This window comes from Eublepharis macularius, chromosome 4 (assembly GCF_028583425.1).
Source record: "Eublepharis macularius isolate TG4126 chromosome 4, MPM_Emac_v1.0, whole genome shotgun sequence".
Taxonomy (NCBI): Eukaryota; Metazoa; Chordata; class Lepidosauria; order Squamata; family Eublepharidae; genus Eublepharis; species Eublepharis macularius.
The window spans coordinates 182,930,166-182,945,666 of record NC_072793.1 but is presented as its reverse complement, the minus strand read 5'-3'; the positions used below and the strand labels follow the sequence as shown (position 1 = coordinate 182,945,666).

General features: G+C 50.5%; 1 protein-coding gene across 1 annotated transcript; it reads left to right on the top strand.

Moving 5' to 3' along the window:
- The first annotated feature begins 369 nt into the window (after window positions 1–369).
- On the top strand, window positions 370–12,700 carry LOC129329124 (zinc finger protein 420-like). The gene is made up of 7 exons (XM_054978555.1): window positions 370–433; window positions 2,110–2,281; window positions 2,552–2,634; window positions 2,868–2,994; window positions 3,264–3,356; window positions 6,992–7,096; window positions 9,264–12,700. Exons 3-7 carry the CDS (start codon window positions 2,563–2,565, stop codon window positions 11,171–11,173), a joined length of 2,307 nt encoding a protein of 768 aa, XP_054834530.1. The 5' UTR covers window positions 370–433; window positions 2,110–2,281; window positions 2,552–2,562; the 3' UTR covers window positions 11,174–12,700.
- Window positions 12,701–15,501: the final 2,801 nt, after the last annotated feature.

Here is a 15,501-nt window from a genome sequence, read left to right as displayed (position 1 = left end):
CCCCTTGCAAAGTTTTCTTTGCGAGAATCTGGACTTGGATTCCTGCTGCAGAATCGAGGGGGAAAGGCATAGAGGGGGGAGTTGAATACGCTAGAAAACAGAATTGGGGGTGAACAGAAGGGCTCGGCCAGCGGAAGAGACCCCCCAAGGCTGGGGAGGGGGGGTGCAATGGGGGGCCGGAAAAAGGAAGCCGAATAAAAGTCCAGGTTCTCACAAAGAAAACTTCGCAGGGAGGGGAGGGGCAGGTCAAGCGGGAATGCGCGTCGCCTGTCGAAGCCCCCCTTCCCTCTGGGCCCCCTTTCTGTACAAAAAAAAAGGCCCTCCAAGGGTGCATTCCTAGAGAGGACTGGGGGGGTCACTTCCTGCTACCCCCCCCCCCCATGGCACCGTAGTCTTGCTGCAGGCATCAATCAAGCTCGACCCCCAGGATCGAGTGAGCTGGAAATGCATTGGGGAGGGGGAGTCCCGGGGATAGCCAGGAAGGGGGGGGGGATTGGAGGGGAAGGGGGAGCAAAAGGCGGGGGGGCTGGGTGGAGGGGGGGAGGCTGCCCCCTCATTCGTGGTTTCAATCCCTGACCAGCAGCACACACAGACACCCACCCACCCGCTTTAAGCCCCTGCTCAAAGCATTTGCTGTTCTGCCTGGCCTTGGAAGGGAAAAATGGGGCTGGGTGTGTCACTCAGGGCCCTCGCCTCTGCCAGGGGCTCAGGAGGTGGCCTTGGGTCAGCCCCTCTCAGCCCCAGCTGTATTGTGTGGATAATAACACTAACTTGTTCACATCTGTCTAGAAGAGTGGTATATAACCATCGTTTGTTGTTATTTTCACACACACCCCGTGGTCTCAGCGGGCTGTTACTGTTAAAGGGTGGATGGGGGGCAGAGTGCTAGGGACCTCCCCCCCAGCCTGTTATTAACAATAAAATGAAAACAAAGTTGTGGCTGACACTGGGTCACCTTGAGGAAGGAGCACGGCCTTGGAGGTGGTGGCTCCAAGATGACGCCACTGTCTTCCCCCGACAATTCAGAAAAGTTCTTTCTGCTTTTCAAAGGGGGGGTTGTTGCATCTCTTTTGGAGACTAGTTGGGACTCTGTTAGTTAAGTTGATCAGTTTTGTTCTGGTCTTGGTTTTTTGGCCCTCTGTTTTGTGATTCTCACGGCTGGGTTTATTTTAATTACTGTGGGTCGTCTGTTTTCACCTGGGAAGAGAAGCTGTATAGAGAAGGGGCTGCCCTCATCTCCCAGGGAGGGGGTTCCTGATAGGGCAAATTTTTTATAATACTTTCCTGCCAATTATAAATTCCCTTGTACCACTTACCCAAATGTAATCCAAGACCAACCACAGTGATACAAAGAAATATGAGAAATGTCAGCCCTAGAACGGCTTATGTTCTGTTTCAGCATTTCTTCAGCTCTATATTGGAGTCTTTCTAATGTTACATCTTTGTAAATTTGTGTTTATTTTCCCTATGGCATTGTTTATGGAAATGTCCTTGAAACTGACTGTACTAATCTCACACTGTGTAATCCGCCTTGAGTCTCAGTGAGAAAGGCGGACTATAAATGACATAAATAAAAATTACGCAAAACTCAGATGCATGAGGCTCCCAGGGCCTGAGGCATACTGAGCTAACCATATCCTTATGCCTAAACCCTTTGATGCTAAACTGTTTACAGAAGGAAATGGATCAAAAAGGTTGCCACGAACGTTGACTTAGATGGTTGTTGTGGATTTTCCGGGCTGTATTGCCGTGGTCTTGGCATTGCAGTTGCTGACGTTTCAGAGTGTAGCACCAAAAGACAGAGATCTCTCAGTGTCACAGTGTGGAAAAGATATACAGCCCGGAAAATCCACAGCAACCAACCTTCGACAATACAGTTGACTTAGATTTCATCTTACAGAGAATGGTGGCAGCCTTTCTTTGAGTACCAAGATACAATCAAAATACTTAATGAAAATAAGAATCCTTTCTGGCTCCTTGTGGAAAGGCCGAAGCATAAACAATCTGCAATATGAAGTGTCCAGGGCTGAATGTGGAACACTTATTCTAGATAAAAATTGCTTCTAGTTATGTATTTACAAAGTTGTTTAATGTCATACTAACCTGCAGCATAGCAACTACTACAACAAGTATCTGAAGAAGTGAGCTGTGGCTCTCGAAATCTCCTACCCTACCACTAATGTTGTGAGTCTTAGAGGTGCTACTGGACTCTTGCTCTTTTCCACTGCTACAGACAGACAACCACGGCTACCCACCTTGATCTGCCACAGCAAGAGACGTGGTATGTGCTGTTGAGGTGTTTCCCATAACTTTCACATGCCAGGCAAAGTTTCTTGCTCACAAAACTAAAATGGTAGGGGGAGGTCTTTTTAAAAAATTCCCAAACAGTTCCACAAAGAGGGGGGAGCCATAACAAGAGAAGGCCTGTCCTCCCCAACCACAATGAGATCTAGTCACTCGATGGAAGGCCAAAGGTGAAGGCCAGCATCTGGGACTGGGCCAGGCAGTGAATAGGCTAAACTTCTTCCCCCTTCCTTTGTCTCCCTCGCAGGCCCTGGAAAGATGTCGGGTGGATATTCTGGGCCTCCCCTTCTGTGTGATGGGGCAGAAACACCATTTGTGCTGCCAGATAAGGTAGGGAAGGAACCAGTGGGGAGAAGGGATGGGAGACCTTAAATTAGATACCACAGTCTTCTTTATAGCTCCTGTGTAAAGGAAACTCTTCCCTTCAGTTTTATCAAAACTGCTGACAAAAAAGGCTGTAAGTGCCACAAGAAAAGACGTTTCTTTGGTTCCTCTCAGAGAACTCCTGGCTCGTTGCCTTTCTGGATTCTCGCTGAGGAGAAATTGTTTCTTCCTTTTTTCAGGTTCTGGTGACCTTTGAGGACGTGTCTGTGGATTTCTCGGAGGAGGAGTGGGCGCTGCTGGATCCGGGCCAAAGGGCTCTGCACAGGGAAGTCACGGAGGAGAATTACAGGAACCTGGCCTCTCTCGGTACAGCTTTCCCTTCCTGTTAATCGATACTAAAAACAGGAATTGCTCCTATTGTCCTCCATCAGTGAATGCCAGGGAAGCCACCCAACATGTGAAACAGCCGATCTGTGTTTCTTCTGTAACCAGGCATTCAAGCAGCTTGCCTTCCACTCTTTTCCCCTGACGGGAAAGGATGAGATTGTGCAAACTGAGTAATTTGTAAGCCTTAAGAAATGGTTGTAGCCGCATAGGCCAGAAATAATTGGTGTGTTTTTCCTCCTCCAAATAAGGGCTTGTGGTTCCTATACCCGAGTGGGTCTCCTTGCTGGAAGAAGGGGACGATCCAGTTGCACAGGTCTCCGAGGAGGGAGAGACTTTGGCAGGTAGATATTGGGAACTTTCTCTGTTTTTTCCCAAGGGCAAGCACCAGACATTATAAGCAATACCCTCTTAGGCTATGAGTCCCCCTGGCAGTCTTCAAGCATATCTCATCCCCAAGTGCCCCTGAAATGTAGATACTTAAATCAGCAAGGTGGGGGCACTTGGGAATGAAGCAGATATTTCTCCAAACTTGGGGACCCCCCTCAGGTTTGCAGAAAAATCCGAAAACCAACAACAATTCACTGGGGGGGGGGGTTCTCCCCCTCCCCCACAACAGCCTGTTGTCTCAGCATCCACATATAACCTCTTCCGTTGTTGCTGCCCACAGAGAATCCTCAGAGATTTGATAAGCCTGGGAGGTTAGGGGAGGTGGGGGGGTGAAGGAGGCAAGCCCTGGAGCTGCAGTGGGAAGCAACCAAAAGTACTGAAAAGGGAAGAGGGGTAAGTGGGAGGGGGGAAGCTTAACATCACAGGGTGAGTGGGTGGTCGGGTAGGTGGTGGAGAAAGCAAAAGAGCACCTGCGGCTGGAGAGAGTTGCAGAGCAGGCAGAGAAGTAGGAAAGGTGAGGCAGGATCCAGCAGCGATACTAAGGGGGCAGGCAGCCCAGCATAGCTCCCTGAAAACGCCCCCCCACACACACACACACAAGTTTTGTTGTCCTTCACTTGATTTGGGATTGGGACTCCGGTCTTCCCCAAAACATGGTGAGTTAGGAATCACACACCTTGGCTGACACACCTGAGGCAGCGAAAGAGCTTCAGTGGCCGCTCCGGACTTGTACTTCCTATTGTAAAAGAATCATTTCCCTCCTGCCTCGGCTGTCCTTGCTCTGCCAGTCTGTCCCCATAAAGGAAACTCGCCTCCTCCCAGCCTGTAAGTGGAGCCATGTGTAGCCCCCTTCCCAGGAAGCAGGCCCTCCTGTGCTTGCAGGCCTTGTGTGCGTCCCCCTTGCTGTGTGGGCTGGGCAGGTGCAGATTTCCGGCAGAGGCTGCCCCTCTTCCCTGGGAGGCGCTGCGCCCCCTCAGCTCTGTGCCCTGCCCGCTCTGAGGGCAGTCCAGCTTCCATCTCTCCTGCCTCACCAAGGGCCTGGCAGGACCAACGTTGAAAAATCCCCAAAAGCAGCCTCCCTCCCTTCACGCCTCTCACTCTTTAGCAGGAAAGCAGCCTTGGATTGAATTCCCCCTGCCAAGCAACGATGGGGATGGGGAGTCCTGGGCAGGCCCTGTCCTACTTCAAAGTACTGTGGGAGGGAGGGAGGGAGGGAGGGAGAGAAGGTAGGAAGTAGAAAGGGGGAGAGGGAGGGAGGGAGGGAGGGAAGGAAGGAGAAAGGGAGGGAAGGAAGAAGGGAGGGAATGAAGGAAGAGAGGGAGGAAGGAAGGAGAGAGGGACAGAGGGAAGGAAGAAGGGAGGGGTGGGAGGAAGGAAGGGAAGGGAGGAAGGAAGGAGAGAGGGACGGATGGAAGGAAGGAGGGAGGGAGGGAAGGAAGGAAAGGGAGGGAGGGAGGAAGGAGAGAGGGACGGAGGGAAGGAGGGAGGGAGGGAGGAAGGAAAGGGAGAGAAGGAGGTAGGGAAGGAAGGGAGAGAGGGAGGGAAGGACGAAGAGAGGGAGGAAGGAAGGAGAGAGGGACGGAGGAAGGAAGGAGGGAGGGAAGGAAAGGGAGGGAGGGAGGAAAGGGAGGGAGGGAGGGAGGAAGGAGAGAGGACGGAGGGAGGGAGGGAGGAAGGAAGGAAAGGAGAGAGGGAGGGAAGGAAGGAGAGAGGGATGGAGGGGAGGAAGGAAGGGAAGGGAGAGAGGGAAGGAAGGAGAGAGGGAGAAAGGAAGAAGGGAGGGAATGAAGGGAGAGAGGGAGGGAAGGACGAAGAGAGGGAGGGAGGGAGGAAGAGCGGGACAGAGGGAAGGAAGGGAGAGAGGGAGGGTGGGGAAGGAGGAAGGAAGGAAAGGGAGAGAGGGAGAGAAGGAAAAGAAGGAAGGAGAGAAAGAGGGAAGGGGAGGGAGGGAGAGAGGGAAGGAAGGAAGGAAAAGAGGGAGGGAAGAAGGAAGACTGATTCTCCACTCATCCAAACTGATGCCTGTCTCCCTGCATCTGTACAAGACCAGGAAGCCCCAGCAAGTATGAGTGCTGAAAGGGCATTGCCCCTACTCCCTCTGGCCTTGACCATGGAAAGAGGGGAAGGAAGGAGAGAGGGACGGAGGGAAGGAACGAGGGAGGGGAGGAAGGAAAGGGAGGGAGGGAGGGAAGGAGAGAGGGAGAAAGGAAGAAGGGAGAGAATGGTGAGAGGGAGGGAGGGAGGAAGGAGAGAGGGACGGAGGGAAGGAAGGAGGGAGGAAAGGGAGAGAAGGAGGTAGGGAAGGAAGGGAGAGAGGGAGAGAAAGAAAAGAAGGAAGGAGAGAAAGGGAAGGAGAGGGAGGGAGAGAGGGAAGGAAGGAAGGAAAAGAGGGAGGGAAGAAGGAAGACTGTTTCTCAGCTCATCCAAGCTGATGCCTGTCTCTCCTGCATCTGGACAAGGCCAGGAAGCCCCAGAAATTGTGAGTGTTGAAAGGGCATTGCCCCTACTCCCTCTGGCCTTGACCATGGAAAGAGAGTCCCAGAATTAGCAACGGGGGAAATGGGGAAACTCTTCTACCTTTGAGGGCTGTCTCTTCTCTCCATTCCTCACCAGTGGGTCTTCCCTCCCTCCAGGCCTGTGGGCCTGTAGTGCCAAAAAAGCAGCAAAAGATGCTAAGACCCCCCCCCCCCTGCTCCCCAGGAGAAGGTGAAGAAAGGGGTCCAGCAGATATGGACACCCAGCTCATCTTCCCCTGATCCCGGGGCCATCAACAGGGCAGCCATTGCAAGCTGGGGCTGTTCCTCCCGCCAGGCCTGCACACTCTGTCCCCGAAGAGGAACCAGGGGCGGGGGGGGGGGCAGTTTCGACAAGGCTGATCCAATGAGAGAATTTGCAGCGCCTCCAAGGGAAGGTCACCTCCAGCCTTAGATGGACTGGACAGGTTTCCCTGGGCTTTCCCAGGACTCTTCCAACAGAGGACACAGTAGATTCATTCAAAAGTTTCTGCCTATCGTCCCCATAATTATCGCTATCATCCTCATAATAGCTGCTCTTCTAGACAGATGAGTGCCCCACTCAGAGCCGTGAACAAGGTCAGTGTTATTCTTATCCCCACGACACAGCTGCAGAGCTGGGCGGAGAGGAGCGGCTGGCCCAAGGCCACTTGCAGAGGTCATGGCAGGAGTGGGAGTCGAACTAGCAGAGTGCTGGTTCACAGCCCAACCAGTTTCCCAATATGGTTCAGCAGCTTAGATCTGAGATTAGGCTAACCTGGGCCGTCTAGGTCTGGGCTGGCCTGCCTTACCTGTGCTGAGATGTGGCTGGGGAGGGAGCTCTGCCGGCTTCTTTGCCTCTGACTGAGTTCGGAGCTGGCTTTTCAGTCTCAGCTGGGCTGTGGGCAGGAGCAGAAGTGCTAATAGGGGATGGATGCTTCTCAGACCATTGTGTTCTTCGCCCTCCATTAGCCCCTCTTACTTGCCTGTTGTGTATTTCTGGAGGTATGGAGTGAACCTGCATTGAAATAGCTGAATTGAGGGACACAAGAAACAACAATAATTTTGTGGGGTGTTTTTTTTTTTTCTAATGAAAGGACCTCTGATTGCCACACCGGTCCTCGTATCCGGGCTGGAGGAAGAGGAGGCGCTGCTTATCGAGTTCTGTGATGAAGAGGAAGGAGTGGCTGGGAGCAGCCTAGGTCTGTAGTGGGTCTCTGTGTTTCTTGCGGTTCCTTCCAAGGTCGGGGTCGGGGGGGGGGTTCTGGGTTCTTATCTTCACAGTTGCTCCCCCTCAGAAACACTTAGATGGCTTGTCAAGGCTGAGAGGTGTCTGTAGATCATGAAAACAGGGATCTTTCTTCTTCTAGGCTCCCTGATCCATTTTTGTCCAGACAGTGGCTTCTCTGGCCAGGCTGTTTCCCAGCCCTGTTACCCCCGAGACCCCTTTAATTAGAGCAGCCAGGGACTGAACCGCAGACATTGCGCTTGGAAAGCTTGAGCTTTACTACAGACAAGTTACACAAAGCAGCTCCAGACAATGTGCTCATGCACACACCTTCCCTTCTCCTCTGTCCCCCACCACACAGCAATCTTGTCAGTGGTTCTGAAGGGCCTGACCTGCAAATATTTGCAAAAGCAGAGGCTCCCAAAGTAAAACCCAGCATCTTGGAGAGGCAACTCTCGTCTTCCGAGCGTATTCTCAGTCCCGAGTAGGATTCGCCTCTTCCAATTGTTTGGAGCAAGGAGTCAGGAAGCTGCTGGGGTCCCCCAGCCAAGGTGCAGAAGTGACGTTTGTGATGGATGAGGACAGACAGGGCGGGATGTTTTATGAAGAGTGACCTGCTGTGAGGTGACATGAAGGCTGAAAAACCTTTATCTGGCTGAACAGACTTAATATTGGAGGCAGGCAGGTAACAGGTCACGTCCTTTTTCTGTTAACTCCTCTCTATTGGCCGAGCTGGTTCTAGCCGACTCTCAGTCCAGCACTCGAGCACTGAATTCATTAATCCAAATACACATCATTTGTGAGTCTCCAGTAGCGTTGCAGCTTTTCTCTGTTCCTTTTTTTAGTCTGTATCCATGTCCTCAAACTATATTTTCTTTAGAGTTACGCCTGTAGTGAAAAACAAATTCCCTGGCTTCTTCCCCACAGGCTTTGCTTCTTCACACTGGGTAAATGTTACCCAGTTCCAGCTTCCGAAATACAGGAGGGAGCAGGAAACTGGGTGCAGGGAGTGGGGAGAGATTTCAGCTGAGATGATCAGTTCTCCGTCACCCACCAGAACGACTTCTGTCCTGGTTTCGGGCTGCATCTCTCTCGAGGGCCGTTTCCCTCATCGGGGAATACAGGAGCCTTCTGGGGTGCTGAATGAAACTGCCACTGAGTTAGCAGGGAAGGTTTGAGCTGAGCTGGATGTAGCCCAGACTGGGGATCCGCAGGGGCCCTGTGCCTGCGGGGGGCGGAGCTGGAGGTGAAGGGAGAGTGAAGTCTTTTCATCAGTTGGGGTCTCTTGTTGAATGTATGCTGGGCCCTTATTTTTTCTCCCCGTTCCTGCTTCCTTCCCATGTTTTATTGTTAAAAAAGATGCGCAGAAGACTTTGTAGGGACCCCTGCTCTTTCGTTGTACTGAACGGAAAGAGAGAGGGCAATGAAAATTTTGTTCTGAACTCGAGGGGTGCCCTTCTCAGGGTAGCAGGACATGTCTTTCCAGTTATGGCCAGTGAGAACTTTGTGAGTCAGACACCTCAGGCAGAAAATCCACACGGCCTTTTGCACTGCCCCAATTCCATCATCCCCCACTGACCAGGGAAGAGCAAAGAATCAACCAGTCCGTGATCTGAGTACAAACCAAGTGTCTTGTGGCTGCATTCTGGGTCAGCTCCTCTGACTTGCAGTTCACTTCAAAGAAGGATCCCTGCATCAGTCACTGATCCAGGGAAGTACTATTTTCATTTAATTGTCACAAAAATGGGATTGGTCAATACCATCTAGCATTCCCAACACAGACTTGGAAGTGTCCAGACATCAGTCCTTTGAACTCATCCATTCTCAGTGTCAGTTGGTTGTGTTCTAGGCTCTGTTCATGTCATGTGTAGCCACTTTGGTGCAATGGTTAAGAGCAGTGAGACTCTAATCTGGAGAACTGGGTTTGATTCCCTTCTCCTCCACTTGAAGCCAGCTGGGTGACCTTGGGCCAGTCACAGCTCTCTCAGAGCTCTCTCAGCCTCACCCACCTCACAGGGCGATTGTTGTGGAGATAATAATGACATACTTTGTAAGCCACTCTGAGTGTGGCATTAAGTTGTCCTGAAGGGTGGAATATAAATCAAATGTTATAATATTATTATTACTATTACTATCCGCAGATGGTGTGTGGGAGTTGGCAACTGAATATCCTGTGATGGAGCGAGAACATACATATTCAGAACTGGAAGAGAACAATGAATATTTTGATGCATTAAGCGTGGTGGAGGGAACAAACCCACTTAATGAGAGGGAAAATTGTGATGTTTTCCAAGGTAACATTTCTCAAGAAATGCCACTCTTTCAGAAAATATCCAAAGGAGACAATAGGGATGAGTGTCCAGGAAGTGTGGAAGGATTTTCTGAAATAGCAGATACAACTATGCATTGGAACACCCATAATACAAGGAAAACATTTAAATGCCTAGAATGTGGACAAACCTTTGGACGGAAAGATACTCTAACTTCCCATCAAAGAATTCACACAGGGGAGAGACCACATAAATGCTTCGAATGTGGGAAAAGCTTCAGTGAGAGGGGAAGCCTTATCTTACACCAAAAAATTCACACAGGGGATAAAAAATATAAATGCCTAGAGTGTGGGAAATGCTTCATTCAGAGTCAGAACCTTTCTGCTCACCAAAGAACTCATACAGGGGAGAAACCATACACATGTCTGGAGTGTGGGAAAAGCTTCAGTCAGAGTGGAACCCTTTCTTCCCATGAAAGAATTCACACAAGGGATAAAAAATATAAATGCCTGGAGTGTGGAAAACGCTTCATTCACAGTCAGAACCTTTCTGCTCACCAAAGAACTCACACAGGGGAGAAACCATACACATGTCTGGAGTGTGGGAAAAGCTTCAGTCAGAGTGGAACCCTTTCTTCCCATGAAAGAATTCACACAGGGGATAAAAAATACAAATGCCTGGAGTGTGGGAAAACCTTCAGTCAGGGTGGACACCTTACTCACCATCAAAGAATTCACACAGGGGAGAAGCCATATACGTGTCTAGAATGTGGAAAATGCTTTAAACGGACAGATGAACTTACTTCCCATGAAAGAATTCACACAGGGGACAAACCATATAAATGCCTGGAGTGTGGGAGACGCTTCAGTCAGAGTTCAGCCCTTACTTCCCATGAAAGAACTCACACAGGGGAGAAGCCATACAAATGTCTAGAGTGTGGGAAAAGCTTCAGTCAGAATGGAAACCTTGCTTCCCATCAAGCAGTTCACACAGGGAAGAAAAAGTATGAATGCCCAGTGTGTGGAAGAATTTTCAGTCAAAGTGGAAACCTTACTACCCATCAAAAAATAGTTCACCGTGGGGAGAAACCGTATAAATGCCAGGATTGTGGGAAAAGCTTCAGTCAGAATGCAAAACTTACTCTTCATCAAGCAATTCACACAGGGGAGAAAAAGTATAAATGCCTGGAGTGTGGAAAAAGCTTCAGACAGAGTGGAAATCTTGTTTCACATCAAAGTATTCACACAGGAGAAAAACCATACAAATGCCTGGAGTGTGGGAAAGGTTTTAGGCAGAAGTATCAGCTATGTTGCCATGAAAGAATCCACACAGGGGAGAAACCATATAAATGCCTGGAGTGTGGAAAAGCCTTCGGACGGAAAGATATTCTTACTTTTCATCAAAAAATTCACACCAGGGAAACGCCATATAAATGCCGGGAGTGTGGAAAATGCTTCAGTCATAGTAGAAACCTTTCTTCCCACCAAAAAATTCACACAGGGGATAAAAAATATATATGCTTGGAGTGTGGAGAAAGCTTCAGTTTGAGCGGAAGCCTTACTTCCCATCAAAGAATCCACACAGGGGAGAAACCATATACTTGCCCAGAGTGTGGGAAAAGCTTCAGACAGAGTTCAACCCTTGCTTATCATCAAAAAATTCACACAGGGGAGAAAAAATATAAATGCTTACAATGTGATAAAAGCTTTGGGAGGAGGGATAGACTAAATTCCCATCAAAGAATTCACACACAGGAAACTGCAAGTGTTGAGAAATCTTAATTAAAATGGAAACTTTACATCCCATGAAAGAATTCACCTAGGGGGAAAACCTTATAAATTCCAGCAGTCTTGAAAATATTTCCATCATGGTGGAAACCTTACTTCCCATTAATATAACTCATACCTGGGAGGAAACCTAGATATTTCTGAAGTGCGGAAACACATTATAGCCAAACTAATTTTATTAGAAAATTAGGAATGCAATATTATAACATGTACAATATAAAATGCAGAGAACTTGCCAAAATGTTTTGTAGATTAAAACTACATCCCTATCCTCTTCAAAATGGTAGTTTCATAAAGAAAATACCACGATTTCCATTTTATAACTTGTGTTTTTGTATGGAATGATACAGTTGTGGGAGCATATTCGACCTCAACAGGCCGCCTGTTCCATTCAACAGGGGCCTCCAGAGAGAATGATTCTGTACAGGTATCCATTGCTCTTGCCTGTTAGTGTTGCTCAGGTAAGCGAAGGTGTTTTAGCAGCTCATGTTGAGTGAGGAGGCCCTGTGGATTTGTGGGACCTGGACGGGCAGGAGGATTCAGCTGGATTCGGCTGGCATCAATGCCGGTCTCTTTCTTGGTTGTTTCAAATGAGGTTGCTGGAAGGTTCGATGGTAGTTCCGGTTTCTGCCAATCCCCGCAGCTGGCTTCCTTGGGCAGCAGCCTCCAGCACCTGTATCCATGGCATGGGAACATGGAGATACGACTCCTGTAATGTATTCTACATAGTCTCCCCTCAGAGTCAACTCAGAGGCTCCCATTGGTGCTGAATCCCGCAGATATCTAGGCAGAGGTTGACTATAACTCCTATTCTGCAATCACTTCATTGGCTACTCATAAGTTACTGGGCTCAGTTCAAGGTTTTGGCAATCTCATACAAAGCCCTTCCTGTCTGTGGGACAGCCTCGCCCCCTGTGCTCCAACATGGCAGCTCCGCTCGTCTGAACAGGGCCTTCTGCAGGCGCCACCCTTCAAAGGGGCAAAACCAACAGCTGCCCCTGTACGGGCATCCTCTGCCGCAGCCCCTGCCTTATGGAATGGCCTCCCTGAAGAGGTCAGCAAAACTCCTCCTCTCCTGGCTTTCTGCCAACACTGCAAAACTGAATTATTCACGAGGGCTTTCTTAGGCAGCTATTAGGGCTGTGCTGTGAGAGTCGCCTTAAAGAGAGGCATTGGTACAGGGACAGGATCTGTAGACTCTACTACTGCGTACCGTCTGTGGCTGTAAGTGTGCTCCTACTTCATAGTTTAATAAGTCCTATCAATCTGCTTTGGTTGTGTTTCAGTGTTGTTGTCCCCCCCCCCCTCCAGCGCTGTACTGGATTTCGACTCAGTTTCACCATTGGTTTTTCTACTGAACTTCTGCTTGTTTTCAAATTTCAGCTATCCCACCCTATCGCATTGTTTATTGAACAGCTGCTGATTATACTGACGTATTCTTTGTAATCCACCTTGAATCTCAGTGAGAAAGGCAGACTATCAGTAATGTAAATAAATGAAATAAAATAGACCACTCAGTCACTTCCTGAATGAATGAAACTATTTCCATGGCATCTGTAAGATGTTTTTTCAGAATGTATAAGCTTCCGCCATCTTTGTCTGTGTTCCTCCCCCTCCCTTTCAGCTCAGGTCCATTTAACAGTGTTGCATATCTATGATTTTAATCACAGATATTTACTAGCAACCAAGCCCGATTTTAAAACAACAGGCTCTAGAAAGTGGAGCGTCTTGTGGAGGGATGCTGGGCTTCCCACCACAGTGCGCCCTCTGGAGGGACAGGCTGTCTCGCCTAGGCTTCCCGCTGTAGTGCATCCTCTGGAAGGACTGGCTGCCTTCCCAGGCCCTCCAGCAGGACAGGCCACGTGGCCCGGGCTTTGAGCCGCAGTGCACCCTCTGGATGGATGGGCTGTCTCACCTGCCCTTCCTGCCACACTGTGCCCTCCAGAGGAACAGGCTGCCTCGCCTAGCCTTCCCCCTGCGGAGCGCACTCCAGAGGGTTGGGCCACTATGCCTCTACTTCCGCTGCGGAGTGCCCTCTGGAGGGACGGGTTGCCACGCCTGTGCTTCCTCCGTGGCGTGCCATCCCAAGGAACAGGCCACCACGCCTGGGCTTAACGCTGCAGCACACCCTCCGAAGGGATGTGCCGCCTACTCTGGCCTTCCACCATGGCACACCCTCTGGAGCGATGGGCCGCCATATGCCTGTCCTTCCAGCTATGGTGCACGTTCCAGGGGGATGGGCTGCCCCACCTGTCCTTCTCGCCACAGCACATCCTCCAGAGGGACGGGCCACCACGGCTCAACTTACCGGCTCAGTGCACCCTCTTGAGGGATGGGCCGCCTCGCCTGGGCTTCCTGCCACGACGCACCCTTCAGAGGGACAGGCTGCCCCCCCTGGTCTTCCAGCCATGGCGGCACCCTCTGCAGGTGCACCAGGATAAAAGGTGTTACCAATATGGCTTGCCTTTTATATAATAGGACTAGCAACAAAGGCCGTTGTGGGGAAAAATACAACGGGCTCTAGAAAGGGGAGGATGTGCAGGCAAGCCTTGCTGCCTGCTCTGCACCTGATTCCTGACAGGTGAGGGGGAGCATTGCCACCTATTCCATGCCTGATCTCAGCTGGGTGAATGGGGAGAATTTCTGCCTGTTTCGCACCTGATCCCGGTCTGGTAGAGGGGGGGGGGAGGGCAGTGCCTCCTGCTCTGCGCCTGATCCTGGCTGGGTGCATCCGATTCTCATTGGGTGAAGGGGGTGAGCATTGCTAATTAACCCTAGAAGACCCTCTATGTAATTGAAAGCACTGCCTGACCAAAAACTGAGGGTGGGGGGCGGAGACAGGAATCCCCAATGAACTTTAAAATCACAGAGAAGAGAAGCCAGAAAAGCGGGAAGCAGCAGGCCTTGCTTCAGTGGTAGAGTTATGTAAAGCTCCACAGCATATGAGCCACAGCAGGCTGGGAAGGGGGGAGGTGCTGTGAGGAGCTGAGAGATCCCCTCGCAACTACCTAGGGACTTTCCCCTCCCCCCTGCCTTCCCCAGCACACCTCGAGCAACCAGGACCTTTCAGTAGCCAAGTACCATCTGTGCCCACCATGCAGGTTGCCTGGCTGTGTGCAAATCAGCTGGATTCCACACACACACCCCTTTGTGTCAAGGAGAATTATAACTCCTTTTCCTAATCTAGATATTGTGCTCTCTTAAGGACCCCCAATAATTTAGCAGGCAAAGAAGTTTCTTCCCACAGAGACATGGGGTGGGGGAACTTTGCCTGCTGAGTCTCCGAGGTGTCATTTACAGAGCCATCAACACAAGTGCAGCAAGTCTTAAGAAAGAAAACAAAACTCCCATCCTGGCTGCTTTTTACCTGCTTCCCCTTCTGTTGTCTACGGGCAAAGCTTTCTCTTATCTCTGTGACCAGCAGCGCTCTATGCCCGTCCCCTTTCCAGCTGCATCCCAGGGAAAGGAAAAGGCCCACCGTCCGCCCATGGAGCTGCCACTCCCTGCGCCCAACCAGGCACTCCCTCTTGGCCTTCACCTAGCCTAGCATCCAGCATATTCCTGAAAAATGAAAAATTGGGAGGCTGCCCCAAGCCTCTATGAAACTCTCACAAAAGGCCAGAGAGGAAAGCAGTGTGTGCGCCAATCTCCAACTCTGGAGAGCTCAGAGGAGGAAGACCGTCCGCCTGTCCCTAAAGCATAGGGAGATTGTGGTGAGCGAGGAAGCACGTGTCTTTTCTGCCAAGCAGCAGGAGAGGCTGCTGGCTGGAAGCAGGAGAAGGGAGCAGGAGGCACGGAGATGGAGCCCCGCACTCCTCTTCAAGAGCCCCACTGCCAAAAGTCTTCAGCCACATGCCCAACACCCAGATGGACACAAGAGCCAGTTTGGTGTAGTGGTTAAGAGTGCGGGACTCTGGAGAGCCGGGTTTGATTCCCCACTGCTCCACTTGAAGCCAGCTGGGTGACCTTGGGCTAGTCACAGCTCACTCATGCCACCTGGGTTCTGGAATAGCTGGCGGAAACTACAACTGGTCCAGAAAGCAGCAGCGGGTGTCCTTACAGGCATACCGTATAGGTCACATATAATACCTGTTTTGCACCAGTTGCCCTGGCTCTCGGTGGAATTCCGATCAGGTTCAAGATTTTAGTTTTAAGCAATAAGCCCTTAGTGGACTGGGACCAACATACCTACTGGACCGCCTCTCACCATATGTTGGTTGGAGTGTGCTGTGTTCAGCAGATAAACAGCTGCTGGTGTCCCCTGGCCCTTTTTGGCTCTGGCACCAACCTGTGGGAACCCTGTCTGTTGAAACTCAGGCCCA

Bases quoted from the DNA above. Each gene is read 5' to 3' on its own strand.
- LOC129329124 (XM_054978555.1), top strand. From the start codon at position 2,563: ATGTCGGGTGGATATTCTGGGCCTCCCCTTCTGTGTGATGGGGCAGAA. The intron at 2,635-2,867 runs GTAGGGAAGGAA...TCCTTTTTTCAG, and splicing joins CATTTGTGCTGCCAGATAAG to GTTCTGGTGACCTTTGAGGA. The intron at 3,357-6,991 runs GTAGATATTGGG...TTCTAATGAAAG, and splicing joins GGAGGGAGAGACTTTGGCAG to GACCTCTGATTGCCACACCG.